Source organism: Engystomops pustulosus, chromosome 5, assembly GCF_040894005.1.
Source record: "Engystomops pustulosus chromosome 5, aEngPut4.maternal, whole genome shotgun sequence".
Taxonomy (NCBI): Eukaryota; Metazoa; Chordata; class Amphibia; order Anura; family Leptodactylidae; genus Engystomops; species Engystomops pustulosus.
This window is the reverse complement of record NC_092415.1, coordinates 97,747,949-97,765,450: the sequence shown is the minus strand read 5'-3', so window position 1 is coordinate 97,765,450 and position 17,502 is coordinate 97,747,949. Positions and strand designations below refer to the sequence as shown.

At 36.3% G+C, this 17,502-nt stretch overlaps 1 protein-coding gene across 3 annotated transcripts in view; it reads right to left on the bottom strand.

Annotated features, from left to right (window-relative positions):
- The window catches only part of LOC140133098 (cadherin-10-like), a 285,823-nt gene that overhangs the window by 38,043 nt on the left and 230,278 nt on the right, over positions 1-17,502 (bottom strand). For all 3 annotated transcript variants that reach the window (XM_072152749.1, XM_072152748.1, XM_072152751.1), the window contains exons 7-8: positions 3,933-4,186; positions 1,179-1,315 (exon numbers count right to left, since the gene is read on the bottom strand). In XM_072152749.1, the coding sequence (XP_072008850.1) occupies positions 1,179-1,315; positions 3,933-4,186 (391 nt within the window). The remainder of the gene's footprint in view (positions 1-1,178; positions 1,316-3,932; positions 4,187-17,502) is intronic.

Sequence of the window (17,502 nt, the reverse complement as noted above, 5' to 3'; positions counted from 1 at the left end):
TGAGAGTCCACTCCCAGTTAGGCAGGAGGGCCAATACATAGGGACATTTGACAATGTAAGTCTTACAATTATCTAAAGATAAAATAAATCCAGGGTCTTAAGATCCTCCAGCCTCTGCTATGTTCATTTGTAATCTCTGTATGTTAATGTTAGTCCCCCTACCAAACATAAAGCGCATCTGGAGAGGTATCATTTGGAGCATAGAATGAAAGCCGTGAAAACAGAGTTCTCAAAATAAAATGCAGCAAATGCATTTTTTGTCAGAATCACCACATTTGGAATTTTTTTTCCAGCTTTCCAATACATTGTATGGAATATCAAATGTCGCCACTAAAAAGTACAATTTGTCCCACAGACAACAAGCCCTCACATCTCTATAAATGGAAAAATAAAAGCTTTTGGCTTGTTGAAGGAGGGGATTTATACACAGAAAAGCAAAAGTGAAGAGTACTGAAAAGGGAAAAAATTATAATTATATGCTTCTCTTCAAAATTAAGCTCATAGCTTTGCAATGTCTTTTAAATCATGTTTTCTTTTCGATTTTCAAAGTAAAACCAATTAGCATAGAACCAAATTGCATTTTTAATTTCCCTAAAAAAACTGTCAATTCAAGTCTAAGTACAAAACAAGAATTACTATTTAGTGCAAAGGCTACTTGATAGCTAGTACTTATATTATATTATAGAATTCAACCTCTCAGAGCAATTTCTTATTTCATTTTGAAATAAATTTCCATTTCAGAAATTATATTTTGAAGATGGTTGTAACATGTGATCTATCTTTCGCAGCAAAGAGATGCTTCCTATCTAACATACAGAGTGATCATCAAAGTCGAACCTCTAAATAATGTACATTAGAGTGACAAAGTATTAGAATAACAAGACCACATAGGTCACTGTCCCAAAGGTTACATTTACACCATTTAGAGATAGAACAAAAATAAAAGCCTTTAGATAAGAAGTGTAGCATTGACAATTAGAGAGAATCAAAGTGTGACTTGAGGGAAATTCAGACCTTCTGTACACACTCCATCTGAATGTATAAATAAGTTGTTTCTTTGAAGCACATCATTTTTAAAAGATATTACGGTCACAGAATAGGATTTTCGCGATTAGAGCGATTGATGATAGCGCAATGAAGAATACTCAGTAAACAAGTATGATTATGAAATAGCTTACTAATTTCCGTAGCTATGATGCTTAGATTATGCCACTGGGATATTTCACGGTCCAAAGGTTTTGCTGTATAAATTGATCCATTTCCTGAGTGTATATTAAAAATTCTGTCAAGGTCAGTGTGTCGATCCAGAGAGAACCTAGGAGGAAAATATGTTTGTAAAATATATTTTACTGTTACCATAATTGGTGCTAAAGTATTTATAAATGTGCCTGGCTTAATCCAAGTTTACAAACAATCCAGCCTGGTCTAATAGGGATGGAATCAGGGATGGTATAATGCACTGAACTGCAAAAGTAGTAAATGCACAATTGTTTTGGGCAAAAATAGCACTCTTTGTATGTATGTGTCCATTCCCATGGAAAATTAGAGGGTACTAGCTCCTGGCAAGGAGACACTGTCTTAACTTTTTTTTTACCTAGCAAAATTATTATGAACATGGCAACCAATCAAGCAGTCTTTTAGCACATTTAATTAATCAAAATAATTAATCCTCTGCAGTGCTGAAAATTTGAGCCCCTGACGGTAATCTACTTTCTATCGCCGCCAATATTCTCTCCATTTTCTTTTACTATTCTGTATGTGTCAAAGCACTGCCATTTTATGGATTCTCCTATCACCATGGATCATCATGGTAATTTGTGTTGTGGCAATCGCTATCATCATTGCAACAACTGTTGCCATGGCAACAACATGGCAACCAATAAGAGTCATGGCAACAACATTGCAATGGTGAGCATGGCTGCCAGGGAAGGGAGGTGCAGCACTGCGCAGAGCTTTGATTTCACAGGACATATTCTTCACTGGAGATTACTTGGACTTCTGTGAAGCAGTGAAATCTCTTTAAGCAGATAACCAAAATTGTTTTAAAATTTTACATTTTTATATATTCTTTTATATGGTGGTCTGCTGAAAAGAAAAGGAGTGCAGAATAAAATAAAATAATAAAATAAAATAATAAAAGCCAAAAATCTTGTTATTCATACTTGGACTCTCAATAGCATATGACACAGAATCCGGCCCAGACTAGGGATAATAATAGAGTCATGAAACTATACACAAGTCATCGCAACACACACACATTTACACACCCATTACCATAAGTGGTTCCATCTCCATATTCTCTCCATATTCTATTTCAGAATGGCTGCATTATTCTTACTCTCCATCATGTCACCTCAGAATCCTTGTCCATTTCATTGCTAGTTGACAACATGTTACATTTTTTTTTATTACAGGTTACCAAATTGCTATCCCACAAAATTTTGGTGCCTTTCAAGTCTTTTATCTCTTTTCTGGGTTCTGCCTGTTTCCACTACTCTTTATGTTCATTTCCATTTCATTATACACCAACACCATGCCAAAATCAGAAAATGTAAGCTTAGCCTTGGATGTGGAGTTTATTTATTTATTTAGATTCATATGTTTGTCTTATAGAGAACATGTCATACAAACTAACCCACCCAAAATAAATAGTTCATTAAAAATATGATAAAAAATATTTCCCTAATTCCTAAATGGTTCCCGTCCGTGGCAGCAACATTAAAAAAAATCTGTTTATAAATTTATATCCCACTCACCTGATGTGAGTCCATCACACTAAGTGAGTCCAATGAGGTCCTACATAATTAGTATAATTATAATTATAATTTCATTGCCCCGCCTCCCTGTTCCTGATTGACAGGTCTCACTGCTACAGAACAACTGCTATGTGGAACACTGTGAAGGAGCTCAGTTACATCATTGGCCACTTCATATGACGTGACTAAGGTGTCATCTAAGGCCATGTTGCATTTGCACAGCAATCAGAGCTGTTTGATATAAGGAGCCATGCAACTGTGTAACATCACATGACCACGGACAGATTTCTATCCGCAAGAAACCTATGTTGGCCAGACTTATTAGCAGTATGGACCAATAGAAAGGTAGCACATTGCCAAGCCACTACTGCATACCAATGTGCGATTTTCACAGTAATACATGGAATAATCTGACAGTGACACTTGAGGTATAAGTCAAATACTGTTATTGTTATAACTCAACATATTGAGTTTCCCCTAAGGCATATCTTAGAGGTTGCCTTCAATCCTTAATTACACATGTTAAGAAAGCTAAATTCCAGATACAATGAAGGTGAATTAAAACATATATAATTTCCAGGTAATATAAGGCCATGCAGAAATATAACTTGAAGCTTCCAGTACAATATCTGTATTCGGGCCATTTCAAAATAGAAAGGACCCTTCAGCCACATTCTGCACCAGGGCCTATGTGCAGCTCTCTGCTCCTCTATTTATGACTGAGACAATCTGGCATGTTCTTATGTGATGGATTTGTGACAGAAATGTATGTAACTGAAAATCTGTTTTATACTTTTCTTTTATTGGTTCTGCTGCATTAGGGTATTTACAAATATCATTCAGATATTATTGGCTGCATCTGGTTATTATTAACTTATTTATTGCCTGCAGCTTCACTTCTCTTGGTTTAAGTTACATGATATTATATTAAGGTCAATATAGCAACAATGAAAACACTGGATTCCTTTATTCCTTACATTCCTGCATAATAAAATCCCTTATTCAAACAGGACACTTTGAATGCTTGTATATGGCATACAACACAGTCTAGAATGCATCTAGTAGATTTTAATCTGTTCATTTTACACATTCTTTAAATTACTGCAGATATCTGTTCTCTATCGATTATATATAAGAAGAAAGAAACATGTTACTATGCAGAAAAAGGAAAGTTACCTTATAGGACTGGAAATGGTGTCTGGATCTCTTGCCATTACTGTCCCAATTATAGTCCCAACTTCTATATCCTCATGTACTTTAAACATATAGCTAGGTCTGCCAAAAATAGGAGGTTCATCAGCATCTTCTATAGTGATTTTCACAGTTGCAGTATCTTTAAACGGACCAAGGTAGTGGAAACGGGGATCTATATGTGTATTCTCAACTTCTACTTTTAAGGTGTACATTCTTTTACTTTCGTAATCCAATTTCTGTATTCAAAAACAAAAGTAAAAATTTTAATTTGTTAAAATCTGGGGAAACAATGCACTTATACACATATCTGTTTTATTCTCACTCCTTGCCATACTATTTTCCCATTCGTACACATGCTGTATATATAGTTCTGCAGCATTACAGATACCATCTTTCTCCACAGTTTTCTTGTCCCTGTGACATTCTGTACTGTTTAGCACAAGAACATTTTTTGTAATTTTTTGAGTGTTTTACATGTAAAATGTCCGACATCTTCCCTCTTGTAGTATATTTTCTTATTACTGTTACTCATAGTGAAACACTGAAAATAATGTGATTAAAGAATCCGTCCTGGTACAATTTATTATTTATTACTATTCGCTATTTGTGAGAAAGTAAACAATAGAGCAAGATGATTTTCTTTTTTATATGCAAACCATATATATATATATATATATATATATATATATATATATATATATGCCAACATTTTTTTTTTCTAATTATTACCATGGTGAAAAAACTATTGGGTGCAGACAGCACATAGTGCATCTCTGTTCTTCATCCTGATTCCCTGTATCTTATTATATGCATTGTAGAAACATTATGGTATTATAAAACATTACTAATTCTTGATATCATCTGCTATCACATATCTTCTGCATATTTTAATATTCAAGAAACAAACTGCAATTAATTCAAAGATAATAAATATAGAGAGATATCTTCTTAAATTATTATGCATCCATACCGCAACATATGATAGAATATAAATGAAGAATTGCCACAGCGAATACAACTCTCTGTAGTTTCTGTAAATGTGTCTCATAGTGCTTGATTTTGTGCATTTAGAAAATTGGTATACCAATTTTCCCTCCAGTAAAATGTGTACTGAAGCTTACTTTAGGAATGACAACACTACTGGAAACTAGAAAGTTAAAGATTATAAAAATGTTTTTATCATCTCACTAATGGAACATCCTGACAGCTCAAGCATTGCATTCTCTTAACAGGATGGGAAATCTCTATTCATTTACTTTCTATCACAATTATAGCACTATAGAGCTTCTGCTACTCCAATGGGTATTAGCCAGGAGGTATATGCTTGCCTTTCTACTACTAGGTCATTCGTGTGACCTATTCTTATTCCTCCTGTGAGTCATTCTAGATGCAGGCTCTAGTCTGCTAATTAACTGCTCACTCGCTCTCTAAAGACTAATCCCTATCTCATCTGACAAATACAAGGCCACCAATTGATTCTAAAATAGTGTATCACTACATGCTATATGCCTGTGATTTAGAATAGCTGACATTTCCTACTTCATTTGAATCACAGACTAAGAAATGAAGCAATCAAACCCTTCAGTATCGAATGCTTCTGGTATAATGGGGATAAGGAAAATGTCACAGGTGCCTAACAGTAACTCCCTCCCCTATTCTATGTTTGCTTTTTTAATAGTATATAAATAAATCAGATAATTTATGTAAAATGGTAACTTTATCATGAGAAAATATGGGTTGTAAAATATATGATAAAAAAAGGAATCAGCTCACCCTGATACAGTGGATAACCACACCTGTATACAAATCACGAGCAAGTAAAAACTCCAGCTTGAGAGTGAATAACATGAAAAAAAATCCTGTTTCCCAATTAAATCCTGTTTACCGAATGAAGTTTTATTCAAAAATTTCCATAAAATCCACATTTACTAAGGTGCTTGTGCCAGTTTTCTGGTGGACTGCACACGTTCTTTACAATGCAAATTGCTTGCACCAGTATATAAGAAGTGCCTGCGCCAAAAATGTGTCGCACATAACCCTTACGTGTTGCGGCTGCACTATTCTTCATGCAACACAAATTTCTCCACTGTAATGGATATTCAGGTCTCAGTCAGAATGTGCGCCACATTTATCATGCAAAGTTCCACAGAAATGTGTCACATGTCCCATGTTAAAGGTGTCCCAAAACAAACTTGGTGCAGTGTGTTGGGGCAGTGCAGAGGGAGCCAGAATCATGAAGAATGTGCACCATAAATCCTGAATTTGGCACACTCTGCACACTACACAGGCAAACTGCACATTGCAAACTGCAACGGTTTTAGTAAATTTGGGTCTTAGTGCCTAGAATGGCTTATCCGTGACTAAGGAGAAGAATCTGAAACACGCTGGTTAGACACAATACTATTAGGCATATATATATATATATATATATATATATATATATATATATATATATAAGATTCACTAAAGCCCTAAAAGGACTTTGCACGTTCTTTCATGTGCAAACTGCTTGCACATGTATTTAGGAAGTATCTGAGATACATGTGTGGCTGCACCCATCACGACAGAAGTGTGTCACACACCCCATGTTAAAGGTGCACCAAAATAAAAATGATGTCGGGTAAGTGCTGATGACACCAGATTTATGAAGAATGGGCTCCAAAAATGAATCTGGTACTCTCTTCACACTACAAAGTGCAGTTTGCACTGTTTTTAGTAAATTTGTCCCTATGTATTTTATAGACATTTTGAAATAAGACTTCAAGGAATTTTATAAATCTTTGGAGGAATCACCAAGGAAGCTCAATTTTTATATTTGTTTTCTTCATGTTAAATGGTTTGTGTTAGTAAATCCACTGAAGTTTTCACTAGCCAAGACTGGCATCTGCCTACCTTTGTGGGTGGTCTGACTGTAGGGCCTGCATATCCACACACATATACAGTAAGAAAAGGAACAGTGTCCCAATAGATTTTTTATTTATGAACACGTTTTTCAGAGAGCACCTACTATAAAATGAATATGTGATATAGGATCATGGTTATGCTAATTGGTGGTTTTGTTGTCTCTTCTTTGAATTCCCCGTGGAGCCTGTCAAGGCGAAAAATGACATGTTAGGATTTGTTTATTTAAAACTAGGACCATTTGGCCATCAGGAACTACAACATGTTGCTAGGTCTATAATAGGGCCATTGGGTATAGCAGAATGTTCAGTCAGGGTGGCAGCCTTATTGGGGTTCAGCTCCAAAGTTAGGAATTCAAGGGAATAACAGGTCTTTGGTGCAAGCACAGTCCCATCCCTTAACCCCACAATTTACCATATAGTTATTCTACATTGATGTTCTCTGGTCTATCTATCCCACTATTCCTCCACACTGGGTTATCTGGGCAGACCCTATCTCTTGTCTGTAAAATGGACCTATGAAAAAAACAAGGATGACCAATGGGTAATATAATCTCAAGATATAGTTGTGAAAAAAGCATCCTCTTTTGGAGAGCCCTCCCATTTTGGGTTTATACATTCATATTCTTGTTTATTATGATTGTTACTGAGACTTGTTAGTAACCCTTTTAGACCAGTTAGTCTTACAAAGGTTTGTGTACTATCTATACCTCACTATATATGTATTATTACTTCTTATATACCATATTTTTTGGCCTATAAGGCGCAACAAAAATCCTTTAATTTTCTCAGAAATCAAAGGTGCGCCTTATAGGCCAGTGCACCTTATATATGAACTTATACAGAAATGTACTACAGACAAGATGTACTGTACATTTACCAGTGTTTAATAGCTCCATCCCCAGAAATTTCCTGCACCTTCCCACACAGTATACAGGGTCCTTAGCTCCTGAAGTGCCCTGGCACCACAACTAACATTGTGCCCATCCTGCTCTCCCCTAGCACGGAGAGACCGGAGCCGCCATAGTGCTGACCACGAGGCAATCATCATCATCATCAGTAAACAATCCCCCATACCTGACAGCCCTGTAACAGGGGAAAGAGAAGGAGCCACAGGGAACCCCACAGGAATAACACCCTGGCTGAATAGGGAAAGAGAAGGGGCAGAGGGAGACCGCTTAACCCCTGCTGCATCACCCTGCATTAACCCCCAGCAGCCCATACCTCTGAGATCGGAGCTCTCTGACACACTGAAGACAAGTTTCCCGGGAAGTGTAGCTGGCTTGAACTATGCACAGGTCTGCCACCTGCTGGTCATTTTTAGGTACTGCATTTGATCCTGCGCCTTATACTCCAGTGCGCCTTATATATGAACCTAGATGTCTTAGCAGGCATTTATTAGAGATGCACCTTATAGTCCGGTGCGCCTTATAGGTTCGAAAAATACGGTAGTCAAATTAAATGTTGTGTTATTTTAACAATTGCATAACACTAACAAAACCAAACATGTATAAAAATTAAGTATCAATTGAATTTCAGTGACTCACAGAATAAAGATAGCATTTTATTTATTCCATACTGTAATCATGAAAACATAAATGCAAAAACAGTTCAAATCAAGAAAGAGTAAATCAAATTCAACCAATAAATTATAGGCATAGAAAATCGACACCACTAAGGTGCACAAGTAATTTTTCAGAATACAAGCCCTCAGCCAGCAACATATATGCTAAATAAAAAAGGTACTGCTTTTAGAATTTGACTGTAAAAAGAACAACAACCTGTAAGGGTTTAGATGTAAATGTAAAAGAGAAGCTATAGGATAAGAATTGTTCAAAAATTAAACTGTTTATATGTTAATACTTCCCTCACCTAATAGATCAGTTTACATACTCCCCTGTTTATACAAAGGAATGTACAACACTTTTTTTTATACACAGCCTCAGTCTGTTCCTTACATTTCTTCAGTTTGTCTCCCCTCTTTGCTATTTCTTTATTGCTTTTGATCCCCTTCAAATACCATGACATTTCCCCTGTCACATCTAGCCCTGTCCTCAAATACCGTCTGACACAAGAGGACAGAAGATTGAATTACACAACATCTGTATTGTCATCAGGTGCAATAATGTTTCTCTGAGCTATAAGGTGATTTGATTGGCGACAAGCTGTTCTGCACATATTGGATATCGCAAATCTGAACACCATGCAGACAGGCATGACTGGATTCAATAAGGTGCTCAGACCCAAGTGACTCGATAAAGAATGATATAAGACAAAAAGAAACAACATAGACAGTATTTTCAACTTATTTATGAGTATTTGGCAGATAAATATGTTCTAACAGAAATAAAGCTGAAATATTATCTGATGACTCATCATAGAATGTATCTTTTTGCATCTAAAATATTAACAAGCAAATCATATTTTTTACACATAGAAGTAGAACTTCTATTATACTGCTGAAAGCCACAAATTTCTTAGCAGTGAAATAAAGCATTTCTCATTACATTATAAGATCCTTAGCCTACAGTGATTCTTCTTAAATGGTGGTTAATATTTTTATATATGGGCCTGGAAGTTTTACAAGATTAAAGATGAACATAATCATGGTCACACCACCTGAATCTATGAGTATGTGGCCCTGGTTCATCATACTTGATTTTGATGGTGGTGCTGCAAGAAATTCTGGATATTCTTGTGACTACATTTATGACAAACACATCAGAAGGGCTGCGGACAATTAGTTATTGTGCAATTAGCTACACCTGTTCTGGCCTGAAGGGTTGCCGGCTATAACTAGTTTATTATTTACATCATGTGACCGTGAAGGGGGCAAGTCTGCTGACTGAGTGGGTTGGCACAGGACATTAATGTTGCTAAAGCCTGCAAGTATTCATCGCTGAATGTTCACAGGATTTTACAAAAAACTACACCAGGTCGGACCTGTCGTAGTTCTGGAGCAGCTACCCGAGTGATACATCAGATGTATGTGCCGTGGCAGGTGTGCAGAGACATTATGATATGCCGTGTGCATGGAGCAGCGACTATGATAAATTTCCTCCATGCTGTCCATTTATTTGGGTTAATCTTTTTCTTATTTTATAACAAATTTAACAGTTGCATGATAAAAGAAAGAAATATTTCAGTTCCAGGTCTGCTATCAATGCTTTAGATCTTAGAGAGATATCTTTCAGAAAACATTTTTTAGGCATTCCAGGTGCCAAGCCATAGTCTGGAAAAAAGTAGTTTAGGCTACCATCATAATCTACTCTGTATTTTTAATTTTTTTTTTACACTTTTAAGATGTACATTATGTTTTGGTCATGTAATAACTGTTTTTGCAGTTTCTTAAAGTGGGGTTTCTTACATAATTTTCCCATCAAATTGAGTTATGAACAATAAAGTAGGAATAGCACTAAAAATGAAAAGTTTGAGCTACTTTATTGGCATCACAACTAACTGTTGCCTAAGGATATACTATTGGTTATGGTGTACCTAACCCAGAAATAGGTTCGCTTTAAGTAGATAAGTTCTATAATAAACTAGTTTAGCCTGCAATCCTTCAGGCTAGAACAGGTGTAGCTGATTACTAATTACTAATTGTCCACCAGCTCAGCCATCCCTTCTAATGTGTTCGTCAGGGCAGAAAGGCAATGCTTTCAAAATACACTGGCGCACATAGCACCAGCATATGATTATTTTCTCAGTCTATCCTTTCCTATGACATAGATGCAAAATATGTCATATGTTTCTGTTGAGCATTGTAATAGAACGGCACGCATCGGCTACAGGTGCTTGGAAAGGGCTCATGGGCTGGAAATGTAAATGCAAAAACAAAAAAGGGCCAAGCCGGGGTAAAGTGTACTTATACAATTTATTTCAGTGCTATGTAGTAAAATAATATCTTTTATTAGTATTATCAAATATATTCTTGTAAAAATATAAAATTTTTAGGTTCACAATACTAGTGATAGAAAAATGAAGCATTATTAACTTCAACGCTGCCTGGTTTATTGAACAAAGCGTATGCTTACATTACCATAGCTCAAAGGGAAGTCTTCCAGCATCTGAAAACAGCTCAATAACTTTTAAATGACTGTTGCTTTTTGTTAGATTCTTTTTTAAATAATTGATCATAGTAAATTGATCTTTTGAGGGTTTCAACATATATAATGCTGTTATTTTCAATGGTGTAGCCTTCTAGGTGATTTATGTGTTATGTCATCAAACCCTTAAAATATGTGTGAATAATAGGTTTTAGTTTGTTTTCAAAGCATATGCAAGTTCTAAAAGCTTGGCAGGGATATAGGCTTGAATCCATAAAGGTTCTTCTTGCTGTGCAATACAGCTCTAAGTTGAGTAATTGATACTCCTCTTTTACTGTTTATAGTTAAATGGTTTAGAAAAATCCATTATCAAGGTACATTATAAGCAGTGTACTCATTCTTTGTAAAATGCAAATACCAAATTCTATTTTGAAGTTGTCTTACTGATTATACTGCATGCATAGCAGGTACTGACAATACTATGTTAAAATTATTAGCAGTGATGCTAATAAAAAGTGGCTAGCAGGAAGATTTTCTTGTTTCTAAAGATAAGATAATAACTGTAAGTAAATTATTTCATTTAAGAATTATGTTGATTATTATTGGCAGTCATTACATTTTTACAATAAAATGGTTGAAAAACCAAAACACGTTTATAACTTTCAACCATCCTCCATCAATGTATCTAGCTTTTAAATTAATCTGAATCTTCTAATCTAACATATCACAGATCATACATTTATATGTATATATATATATATATATATATATATATATATATATATATATATAAATATATACTCTCAACGGCCACTTTATTAGGTACACCTGTCCAACTGCTCGTCAACGCTTAATTTCTAATCAGCCAATCACATGGCGGCAACTCAGTGCATTTAGGCATGTAGACATGGTCAAGACAATCTCCTGCAGTTCAAACCGAGCATCAGTATGGGGAAGAAAGGTGATTTGAGTGCCTTTGAACGTGGCATGGTTGTTGGTGCCAGAAGGGCTGGTCTTAGTATTTCAGAAACTGCTGATCTACTGGGATTTTCACACACAACCATCTCTAGGGTTTACAGAGAATGGTCCAAAAAAGAAAAAACATCCAGTGAGCGGCAGTTCTGTGGGCGGAAATGCCTTTTTGATGCCAGAGGTCAGAGGAGAATGGGCAGACTGGTTCGAGCTGATAGAAAGACAACAGTGACTCAAATCGCCACCCGTTACAACCAAGGTTGGCAGAAGAGCATCTCTGAACGCACAGTACATCGAATTTTGAGGCAGATGGGCTACAGCAGCAGAAGACCACACTGGGTGCCACTCCTTTCAGCTATGAACAGGAAACTGAGGCTACAATTTGCTCATCGAAATTGGATTTCTGCTGCGACATTCGGATGGTAGGGTCAGAATTTGGCATCAAAAACATGAAAGCATGGATCCATCCTGCCTTGTATCAACGGTTCAGGCTGGTGGTGGTGGTGTCATGGTGTGGGGAATATTTTCTTGGCATTCTTTGGGCCCCTTGGTACCAATTGAGCATCGTTGCAATGCCACAGCCTACCAGAGTATTGTTGCTGACCATGTCAATCCCTTTATGACCACAATGTACCCAACATCTGATGGCTACTTTCAGCAGGATAATGCGCCATGTCATAAAGCTGGAATCATCTCAGACTGGTTTCTTGAACATGACAATGAGTTCACTGTACTCAAATGGCCTCCACAGTCACCAGATCTCAATCCAATAGAGCATCTTTGGAATGTGGTGGAATGGGAGATTCGAATCATGGATGTGCTGCCGACAAATCTGCGGCAACTGTATGATGCCATCATGTCAATATGGACCAAAATCTCTGAGGAATGCTTCCAGCACCTTGTTGAATCTATGCCACGAATAATTGAGGCAGTTCTGAAGGCAAAAGGGGGTCCAACCCGTTACTAGCATGGTGTTCCTAATAAAGTGGCCGGTGAGTGTATATACATACATACACATTTTTGCTGAAGAATAAACAAAAGGTGGGACAAAATTGGGAAGTGGAACAAAATTTATTGGATATTTTAAACTTTAGCAAAAAATAGTAAGCTGAAAAGCGGGGCGTGTAATGTTGTGTAATAATGGCCCCTTTACTTTCTGTGAAACAAACTCACTCCAAAAGTTCAGTGAGGATCTCTGAATGATCTAATGTTGTCCTAAATGACTGATGATGATAAATATAATCCACCTGTGTATAATCAAGTCTACGTATAAATACGTTTGCTCTGTCATAGTCTCGGGGTTCTGTTTAACACCTTGCCGACCGAGGACGAACTATATCGTCCTCGCGCAGCAAGGGTTGTGTGGAGAGAGCTCACGAGTACAGCTGTATAAAACAGCCAACACCCGCCTGTCACTGCCGCGGTCGGTTCGAGCACTGATCGCGGCAGTTAACCTGTTAAATGCCGCGGTTGAACCCGACCGTGGCACCTAGCTTACCTTTACATGGGCGCCGCCATCTTGGATGGACAATCGCCGCCCCCTGGAACGTCATCGGAGGGCGGCGATTGGCTGTTATGGCAGCCTAGAGTCCCATTGAGACTCGTAGGCTTGCCATGTGCAATGATTTATAATAGCCAGCAGAGGGCAGGCTATTAAAAATCATTGTAAAATTGCTATATACTGCAATACAGTAATATTGAGTATATAGTATTAGCAATCGGACCCTGCAGGGTTAAATTACCCTGGAGGATCTTAAATAATGGTTAAAAAAAAAAAATGAAAAAAATGAAAAAAAAAAATATATGAAAAAATAGTAAAAAAAAATAAAAGTTTAAATCCCCCCCTTTCCCTAGAACGGATATAAATATAAATAAACAGTAAAAATCATAAACACTTTAGGTATCATTGCGTCCCAAAATGTCCAATCTATCAAAATATATTAGCAAATTTTTCCGGCGTTTAACCCCGTAACAGAAATTGGCTCCCAAAGTCGAAAATGCCACTTTTTTTGCCATTTTGAAAAATATAAAAAATTCTATAAAAAGTGATCAAAAGCCCATACAGTCCTCAAAACAATAGCATTAAAAACATCATCAAAATTCACAAAAAATGACACCACCCACAGCTCCATGCACTGAAGTATGAAAAAGTTATTAGCGGCAGAACATGGCAAATCGAAGATTTTTTTTTTGTACAGAAGGTTTAAATTTTTTTAAATGTATGAAAACATTATAAAACCTGTACAAATTTGGTATCTTCGTGGTCGCAGCCAAACAAAGAATAAAATAGACATGTGATTTGGGGTGCTCAGTGAAAGCTGTAAATTCCAAGCCCACAAGAAAACGGAGCAAATGCGTTTTTCAGCATTTTCACTGCATTCTGAATTTTTTCCCGCTTCCCAGTACATGGCATGGAATAATATATACCATCACTATGAAGTACAACTTGTTACGCAGAAAACAAGCCCAAACAGAGCTCTTTACATGGAGAAATAAAAAAGTTACAGATTTTTGAAGGTGGGGAGTGAAAAATTAAAATGCAAAAACGAAAAAGGGCCACGTCCCTAAGGGGTTAAAGCGCATAAACCATTATGAAGACCAAGGAACACACCAGGTAGGTCCATGTTACCGTTGTGGAGGAGTGTAAAGCTAGCTTTGGAAACAAAATGATAGAAATTGAAGGAGTATGAGACCACTGAGAAGACTGATCAGAGATGCAGCCAAGAGGCTCACTATCACCCTGGATGAACTGCAGAGATCTACAATAGGGGAGATGGTTAAATTGATTGGAAGATGGATGAAGCCGAATTCAGGACCATTGTGTAAGAATAACTGTAAGAGTCTGCAAAAGAACCTAAAAATCCCAAACATACAGCGAAATCTACAATGAAATGATTCACAAATAAACATATACAGGTGTTTGAAAGGCCAAGTCACAGTACAGACCTGAATCTGTGAGGGAATTGATGGAAGGAGCTGAAAACTGCTGTTCACAAATGCTCAACAGCTCAAGCTGTTTTCCACGAAAGAATGGGCAGAAATTTTAGTCTCTCAAAGTGCAAAACTGATAGCAACAAATCCCAAACGACTTGCAGCTGTAATCGCAGCAAAAGGTGACATTACAAAGTATTAACTTAAGGGGGCTGAACAATATTGCACTTTTTCGTTTATTATTTTTTAAAACGTTTAAAATGTAAAACATATTTCACTGTACTTTACAATTGTGTCCCACTTGTTGTTGATTCTTTACCAAAATGTTACAATTTTATATCATTATGTTTGAAGCCTCAAATGTAGCAAAAGGTAAAAAAGTTCAAGGGGGTCGAATAGTTTTACAATGCATAGTAGCTTGCCCTCACATATCTAGCCATAAACAACTCCAAACACATTTGATGACTTTTCCTGACTTTTGACAGAAAGAATTTACGCTGCACTAAAACATATTCTGGTTCAATTTTTTTTATAACTTTATGATATATAGTTCTTTATGTATAGTTTGTCCTCTGTGATTCATCTTCACCTTTTTTTAATGAATTTTTGTCTGTATTTTCTGGTTTGGAAATTCATTGCTCATAAATTTTCAAATCTGTGTTTAAAAGCAGAACCTGTGGGACTCGATGTTCTCTTGCTGTTGTTGACTTCTCTCTGAGGTGTTAAATTAGGCACAGAAATTTCTTTGTGATAATTTATTGTTGCCTCCTCATTAGAATGACAGTTTGCTTTTGTTATATTGTATTCTGCTTCATGCTGTTCACTGTTGCAAAGATAGTGCTAATTTCCATGAAATTCAGTTTGATAATCTTTGGAAACCATTCTAAAATGCATTATCTTGATTGTTATCATGTTTATTATTCAAACAGCATTTAGCAAAAATACTGTATACACTGATCTTTTTTATTTAGAAAAATGTCATGTTGTAAGATAAACTGTCCAATGTAATTACACTTAAAAAGGTAATGGAATGCGGTTATTGCAAGTGTTACCTTAATTAATGGTTGTAGTCACCTTGGCAGAAGGTATTTAGGGAAACATCATTTATATCAATTTACAAATTAGAACAGCAATCCAACACACATAGGGAACAAAAACATATAGGTTCATGCTTTCCACCATATGATGGATCTACAAAATGTTGAAAAGCTATTAATTATATATCATATATCTATGAGCACATTTTCACCTTTTATTTTTTATGCAGGCACATGGCAATTTTTTGTCTCACAGATTCATGTAGCAAAAAAATTTTTGACAGGTTTTTACCTTTGCCAGGAAAATAATAATAGCTCACTTTTCACCTTTGCATAATGAAAACAAACAAAATAAAATCCGAGATTTTATGTAAACATGAAACTTATCAAATGTTTTCTTTTCTGCTGATTAGGATGTGTTTGGGCTTGGGTTTGTTTCTTGCAGGACAAGTAGTTTTTTTGTTGGCCCTATTTTGGGTAAAAGATTAAGTAGACTTTATTGGTATCATAATAATAGATGCCAAAAAGACATTAAATGCATGTATGCATGAGTCCCCGGACACTTTTATTTTAGAAACAAAGGTGAGAATGGCACATCTGAATACCAAGTGAGTAATGGGTGAGGGGGTCTATCCTTCAGGTTTTGCCAACAGAGTTCAATTGTTGCAATCAAAACATTTCTTTTACATACTCTCCATATGGGATCGTTATGCTTGGATCCAATGCTTCAGCTCTGTGCATTACATATGCAAAATGTCAAATAGATGTGCATCACATGATCTCTACCTGATGCTATTTCTATAAGCTGGCATTATGCTGAGAGCCAGGAAGGATTATGGAGCCAGCAGTTAACTTCATAGACTATAAAGACTATAGACTATATACACTGCGCATCATGCACAACAGTAGGATGTTAAACTCGTCCCTAATCTAGAGCTGGATATATCCAGAGGCTCTGGCAAACCTATGGCTGTTCCTTGGGCAAGCTATAGGAAATATACAGCAGCGACCCATGTCAGCCCACTCCACTGCCATGCATATCCTCCTCCCTGGGCAGAAATTACAAGCATTTCAGGGTTATTTTCACTAGAAATCTTGTGTATATGCATTGATAAATACCGCCTTAGAACTATATATAGGGTGCCATCAGTAAAGAGAGAAAGTTGCAGGCCTAACTGCTTCAAAAATATCTTGATTTGTCTTTCCCTCTCTACAAATTTTTTAAATTAGTTTTCTTTTATTTTCACTATCCATATCTCTCATCTAAACTTTTGATAGGCTCTTGTGAGTCAAGCAGAGCTGCAGCATCAAATTTAGCCATATCAGCTCTATAGAAAATATATAAATATTTACTCTGTAAGTGATTCAAAATGGCTGTGTCCCCTTGGTGAACATTATTGAAATCATAGCTTAGGTACCTATAGATTGTCCCATAGATGCTTTTGGGTCCCTATTGCCTGTACATAACATGTTTTCTACTCTAGATAAAAAAGTAAGTAAGTGACATAAATTAAAAAGAAAATAAATTTAGGAAAAGTATAAAAAAAATTAAAAGGTAAATAATTAATGTACCGCCCCCCCCCCCAAAAAAAAATGTACACACGTCTCTATGAACCTTAGCATATCAAATTTAAACATACAGCATGACACAAAATGTATTATGCAT